The sequence below is a fragment of the Salvelinus namaycush genome, chromosome 39 (genome assembly GCF_016432855.1).
Source record: "Salvelinus namaycush isolate Seneca chromosome 39, SaNama_1.0, whole genome shotgun sequence".
Taxonomy (NCBI): Eukaryota; Metazoa; Chordata; class Actinopteri; order Salmoniformes; family Salmonidae; genus Salvelinus; species Salvelinus namaycush.
In genome coordinates, this window is record NC_052345.1 from 20,951,639 (window position 1) to 20,959,312 (window position 7,674).

Consider the following 7,674-nt stretch of genomic DNA (forward strand, 5'->3'; position numbering starts at 1 on the left):
AGTCTACTGGCATGACCTAGAGAGATACAATCTACTGTAGCCTACTGGTATGACCTAGAGAGATACAACCTACTGTAGCCTACTGGCATGACCTAGAGAGATACAACCAACTGTAACCTACTGGCATGACCTAGAGAGTTACAACCTACTGTAGCCTACTGGCATGACCTAGAGAGTTACAACCTACTGTATCCTACTGGCATGACCTAGAGAGTTACAACCTACTGTAGCCTACTGGTATGACCTAGAGAGATACAACCCACTGTAGCCTACTGGCATGACCTAGCGAGTTACAACCTACTGTAACCTACTGGCTTGACCTACAGAGATACAACCTACTGTAACCTACTGGCATGACCTACAGAGTTACAACCTACTGTAGCCTAGTGGCATGACCTAGAGAGATACAACCTACTGTAGTCTACTGGCTTGTCCTACAGTGATACAACCTACTGTAGCCTACTGGCGTGCCCTACAGAGATAGAACCTACTGTAACCTACTGGCATGTCCTACAGGGATACAACCACTGGTATGCAAGCATTTCTAACTTTTTTCTCACTTATGGGTTATTTTGATGTCATTATGGGGTATTGTGATGTCATTATGGGGTTATTGTGATGTCGCTATGAGGTATTGTCTGTAGATTGAGCACTTTTTAAAATGTAATCCATTTTAGAATAAGGCTGTAACGTAACAAAATGTGTAAAAAGGGAAGGGACTGAATGCATGTATGTTGTATGTTCTGGGTGTCCCAGATATAAAAGAGTATTTTCTTTCTACCAATTAATTGATGGGTAATTTAATAAAATCAACTGTATGTGTGGAACTGAACTGATGTTTCAAGAGTTTGATTAAATAATTAACACACACAAATGACTTGAGGAAGCCAGAGATCAATTTAACCAGAAGAAAATAACCAATTCCCCACCTGCTGCTGGCCTTCGTAAATTCTGACGTTATGCTCCGGCAAACTTTTTCCATTTGGAGTGCCAATTTATCTGACCATTTCTACGGATCTGCGTGCCAGTTATGAACGAGTTACAACACCTGTTTGGACCCACCACTTCCTGGGTTGTTGAAGTGCGGTATTAAATTTAAGTAATATATACAAGCCTCACGCTCATCACCTGTGGAAGGCGGGGATTCCAGCGAGGCATGGATTTGATAGTATGTTGTACCTAGTTTCCCTCCTTCAGGGAACAGTAGTTATAGTCATAACGTTACACTTATCAAATGATGAACTTCAACTTAAATACTGGATCTTGCTGTTGGACAGTTTTTTGTTTTCAGATCTCTGAAATTCTCTCTAACTACGTAACATTTAGTTTCTCCTTATGTTATGCTGGGATAACAGTTTATGGGCACAGAAATCCTAAATCATTTCAGAGTTTGCTATATCCGAGAGTCACCTTAAGTTGATTCACAACACCCAAATGGATACTGTCATTAATGCGGTTCTTTAATAGTTACACATAATTCTTAATACTGTAGCTGTTTAGTTACAGTCACATGTTCAACTATCATCAGCTGATCCAGGAAATAATTTTCTGAATGACAGTCACATGACAAACATCACAACATGCAACAACAACCAAAGTGCTTCTTCATTCATTACTCTGGAAATTACTCTGACAGTTATGCTGTGCTCCACGTTGGATCCAACATACCTAACAAATTGATGTTTATAATCTGTTATTGTCTGCTTGATTTACTGTAGGGTCTCATTAGTCTGTCTGGACACAGAGATGCTTAGCTCATAATGTGTAGAGAACTGTTCCTTGATGTATAGGCTATTGCACAACACAGAGCTATTTTCCTTTATTCAGGACATTTAGAATGACAACACATTACAGAGTAGCCTAGTGGGATTATTGACAAAAATTATCTGGTGATCAGGTTATGAGATGTCATGACAAAGACATTTGTTTCCATGTTTCACCTGAAATATTAAATGATTTATAGTCCTAGGTCTATGTTATTGTTAGGTGAAGTTATGGGTCCTACAGTAGGTCTATGTTGTTAGGTGAAGTTATGGGTTCTACAGTAGGTCTATGTTGTTAGGTGAAGTTATGGGTCCTACAGTAGGTCTATGTTGTTAGGTGAAGTTATGGGTTCTACAGTAGGTCTATGTTGTTAGGTGAAGTTATGGGTCCTACAGTAGGTCTATGTTGTTAGGTGAAGTTATGGGTCCTACAGTAGGTCTATGTTGTTGTTATGGGTCCTACAGTAGGTCTATGTTGTTGTTAGGTGAAGTTATGGGTCCTACAGTAGGTCTATGTTGTTAGGTGAAGTTATGGGTCCTACAGTAGGTCTATGTTGTTGTTAGGTGAAGTTATGGGTCCTACAGTAGGTCTATTTGGTATAACTAGCGGTTTCCGCATTAGCATGGAGCAGTTTCTGCAACCAAATTGCATGTGCATCGCCCTCATTTGCCCTGGTGCGCCAATTTTAGCAAACACAGAAATGGGCTTATATTGGAGACCAAAAGTCGTCTGGCACAATGCTTAGGATTTCAAAAACATGAATAACTTGTTTCTAGTCTACAATCATCGATGTTTCTACTAATGTGAAAACAAGACAAAATACTACTATAGTTTCTGACTTGACTGTTACGAATCCCTTTGGCCCAGCAGTCTAGGGGGATGGTAACGAGACCCGTAACATAACTCATGCAAAGTATACTAGTGAAAAAGGAACAGTGAGAACAAATAACCACAGACAACTAAATTACTGTCAAACACTCATGGTTTATTGGTAAACACACAGTAAAGGGGAGTGGGAAAAGGGGCTGACCCAAGGAAAGAAATAATAAGCATCCATAAACACCCCTAAGCTAGACTACCTGCTTCAACAACAGCTAGCTAACTAACCAAAAATACGGAGGGTGGTCCGCCCAGTTCTAACTAGTGTTCTTAGACAAAGTTTACCTACGGGTAGTGTATGCCCATGGGCAACTTGTCTTGGTACCCCTGTTTCCCACCATCAAACAAACAGTCAAACACCAGAACAAAAACAATACTCACAGGGTAACGGACAAAGTGACATGTAGTTGCTAAACCAAACAAGAGATCTACAGACAGATGGCATTGACAGAAAGATTGAGCTCCAGAGAGAACAACTGACAGGGTTTTTAAACCAAGGGAAGGGGGATGTGATTGGGTAATGGAAACAGGAGCAGGTGTCTTCTGATTGGTGACTGATTGGGGGATGTGATTGGGTAATGGAAACAGGAGCAGGTGTCTTCTGATTGGGGAATGATGATTGCCACCTGTGAGGGGAGAAGGAGAGAAAATAAATACACACAGGATATACACACACAGGATACCTGTATCCGTAACATTGACTGTCTTAAGACAATTGTAAAATAATTAACATTCATTACAGATGTCAATTGTTGTACAACATCATGGCTACACTGTTGGCATCACCTTTTACAGTGGATTTCCGCTGTTGTTGGCCTTTAACCTGTCTGGGAACTAGCGGAACCCCTCGCCAACAGCTAATGAAATTGCAGGGCGCCAAATTCAATCAACAGAAATCTCCATAAATCAAATTTCTCAAACATACAAGTATTGGGCACAATTTTAAAGATACAGTTCTCGTTAATCCAGCCACAGTGTCTGATTTCAAAAAGGCTTAACAGCGAAAGCTCCACAAACAATTATGTTAGGTCACCACCAAGTCATAGAAAAACACAGCAATTTTTCCAGCCAAAGAGAGTTGTCACAAAAAGCAGAAATATAGATAAAATTAATCACTAACCTTTGATGATCTTCATCAGATGACACTCATAGGACTTCATGTTACACAATACATGTATGTTTTGTTCGATAAAGTGAATATTTATATCCAAAAATCTCATTTTACATTGGCGTGTTATGTTCAGTAGTTCCAAAACATGCAGTGATTTTGCAGAGAGCCACATCAATTTACAGAAATACGCATAATAAACATTGATAAAGATACGACTATTATACATGGAACTTCAGATAAACTTCTCCTTAATGCAACCTCTGTGTCATAATTCCCAAAAACTTTACGGAAAAAGCATAATCTGAGTACGGCGCTCAGAGCCCAATCCAGCCAAAGAAATATCTGCCATATTGTGCAGTCAACATTAGTCAGAAATGGCATTATAAATATTCCACAATAAATGTTTTATTTGTTCGATAAAGTTCATAATTTCTGTCCAAACACCTCCTTTTGTTAGGGCGTTTAGTAAACAAATCGAAACTCACGAGGCGCGGGCAAGTCCAGCGGAAATGTCGGACAAAAATTCCAAAAAGTTATATATGGTCGTAGAAACATATCAAACGATGTATAGAATCAATCTTTAGGATGTTTTTATCATAAATGTTCAATAATGTCCCAACCGGAGAATTCCTTTGTCTGTAGAAAAGCCATGGAACGAGAGGTAACTTTCTCATGACCAGCCCGTGGCTGCTGGCAGACGTCCTGACTCATTCACCTCTCATGCAGCCCCGCTTCCCAGTAGAAGCCTGAAACAACGTTCTAAAGACTGTTGACATCTAGTGGAAGCCTTAGGAAGTGCAAGATGACCAATATCCCACTGTGTCTTCAATAGGGGCTGAGTTGAAAAAACTACAAACCTCAGATTTCCCACTTTCTGGTTGGATTTTTTCTCAGGTTTTTGCCTGCCATATGAGTTCTGTTATAATCACAGACATCATTCAAACAGTTTTAGAAACTTCAGAGTGTTTTCTATCCAAATCTATTAATAATATGCATATATTAGCAACTGGGACTGAGTAGCAGGCCATTTACTCTGGGCACGCTTTTCATCCAAACGTGAAAATGCCTGCCCCCTATCCATAAGAAGTTAACCATCTGTCTGACTTGTTGTTCACACAGGAGAGAGACGGGACTACCGTGGATCCTCTGGGGAGCCTCAACAACCTCATGATGCTGACAAGGCAGAGAAGAGTCTCTCTAGATCAAAACACCCCAAGAAACACCAGCAGAGACCCACAGGGAAGACATCTCATTGCTGCTCTGACTGTGGGAAACATTGCAAATCTTCATCAGATCTTAAAATACACCAGCGAGTACACACAGGAGAGAAACCATACTGCTGCTCTGACTGTGGGAAAAGTTTCTCAAGATCAAATTCACTAAAAGTACACCTAAGAATTCACACTGGAGAGAAATCTCACCACTGTTTTGATTGTGGGAAGAGTTACTTAAGATTAAAATCACTAAAAGTACACATGAGAATTCACACTGGAGAGAAACCTTACAGCTGTGATCAATGTGGGAAGAGTTTTACTATATCTAGCTATCTGATTATACACCAGAGAACACATACAGGAGAGAAACCATACAGCTGTACTCAATGTGGGAAGAGTTTTACTCAGTCAAGCAACCTGTTATCACACCAGAGAAAACACACAGGAGAGAAATCTTATATTTGTAATCAATGTGGGATGAGTTTTACTCAGTCAAGCACCCTGTTATCACACCAGAGAACACACACAGGAGAGAAACCTTACAGCTGTGATCAATGTGGAAAGAGTTTTACTACATCTAGCCATCGGATTGTACACCAGAGAACACACACAGGAGAGAAACCTTATAGCTGTACTCAATGTGGGAAGCGTTTTACTCACTTATGCAGCCTGTTATCACACCAGAGAAAACACACAGGAGAGAAATCTTTTTCCTGTAATCAATGTGGGAAGAGTTTTACTCAGTCAAGCAACCTGGTATCACACCAGAGAACACACACAGGAGAGAAGCCTTATAGCTGTGATCAATGTGGGAAAAGTTTTGTTACATCTAGCCGTCTTATTGTACACCAGAGAACACACACAGGAGAGAAACCTTATAGCTGTGATCAATGTGAGAAGAGTTTTGTTACATCTAGCCGTCTTATTGTACACCAGAGAACACACACAGGAGAGAAATCTCATAGCTGTGATCAATGTGACAAGAGATACTCTGATAAAAGATCTCTGATCAAACATCAGAAAATACATGGAGTTGTTTCATGATATCAATGAAATGATGTCACAATGTAGAAGCCTAAACGTTTGCCCCCTGTTCTATTGATTTCAACATGATATGGATATTAGCCTGAGGGGAAAAATCTAGGCTCTGAATTGAAAGAGTACTATTTATGTCATTTAACAAAACAAAAAAAGACCTGTGTTGCACTAACAGCATTGGTGACCCACTTCATTCTAAATGTAGCTAGATGTTTTATACACATGGTCCTCTAACCAGGGATGTTCACATTATTCCCAGATTCCATGTGGTTTTTGAGCCGTTAGTTTTAACAGGACGTGTAACCTCATCTCCCTCCTCTCGGCACAATTGATTTCAACGTGATATTGATGAGTGATGACAAATAAGTGTTGCGTTCCTTTGTTTGGCGACCCCTAAATTTAAATGCATCACTCCCAAATGTAGCTGACTGTCTTCTGCAGGTTGTCCTCTAACCAGTGAGGTAAAAGATATCTCCCATTTCCATGTGTGTTTTAGTTGTGTTAGTTTCAACAGCACGAACAACCTGATTTCCCCCTAATTGATATCAGCGATTTATTGCTACTTGTCAAAACAACAGCGTTTCTGGTGCTTGTGCAGTTAATAAGATGCTTGTTCAAAAAAATAAAAGTAATATGATTATTGTGGCAGATGTTTGTATTAAGATAATTATTACCAATACATATTAATGTACATTTGGTTTTGATATTTCATATTTACAAATCATGTAACTTTTAGTAATCATAATTGTTTATGCAACCAGCTGACCATTTTTGGGTGCAATTATATTGACATTGTTGCCCTGCTTATAGAATATCAGGGTTCATGTTCAGATGTGCCAACCCAAATGTACTAGAGCATGACATTGGGGACTGGGCCCCGATCCAACAACATGCCTATCGAGTGAACCCTGAAAAGAGAGAGAAGCTCCGCAGTGAGGTGGAAAGTTACTATTGATATTGCAGGAGTTTCCTCTTGAAACCAGACATGTCCGTTTAAAGGAAAACTTGCTGATTGTCTCACGGGTGGGCACTTAAAATGTTTGTGTTTTGCGTGTAGCCAGTGCGTTGCCATGGATCACAATTTATTATGACTGCATGTTTTTCCGTATTGGAGATGAGTTTTGTTTGGGCTCGTTCCAAGGGGATGAGAGTTCTAGAAGCTAGTGAGTTTTAGGATTCTATAGAAAGAAAAAGGAGAAATAAATAAAAAAAATAATACTATTGTATTTTTTTTAATGTGTTTTTTCTTGTTTTAAATTGCTGACAGCAAGTTGTTTTTTGTTGGTGGTGAGCAAACTTGTCCAACAAAAATATAGGATATATTTGTTGTCTTAAGGGGGAAGGTGTTACAGGCTTTGGTTTTTCCAGTTATGTTGAGGTTGGACTTTAGCCCGTATAGCTCGTTAGCACTGCGAGGGAAATTTCTGTTAAACATTACTAAAGCTTGTGTAGTAAAATATAATTCTTTAAGCCGAGGCATTGTGCTTGAGATTGGTAAAGAACCTAACTCCTATAACATAGAACAGTTTGTTGATAGAGGCCTGTTCTAACTGTTCTGGGTGTGTAGAATGAACCCATGATGTTCGGACACTCAGCCAAGAATATGACAGAAACTGACTGGTTCCTCTTGATCCTCCACAGAGTAAAGGTTATATCCTGCACACCAGT

General features: G+C 39.6%; 1 protein-coding gene across 1 annotated transcript; it reads left to right on the plus strand.

Moving 5' to 3' along the window:
• Positions 1-505: 505 nt before the first annotated feature.
• LOC120032755 (zinc finger protein 2-like) lies at positions 506-5,919 on the plus strand (the record flags this gene model as incomplete). The annotated part of the gene is made up of 3 exons (XM_038978940.1): positions 506-530; positions 5,021-5,387; positions 5,550-5,919. Coding segments are annotated over exons 1-3 (762 nt in total), but the record flags the coding sequence as incomplete, so codon positions are not given.
• Between the last annotated feature and the right edge of the window lie 1,755 nt (positions 5,920-7,674).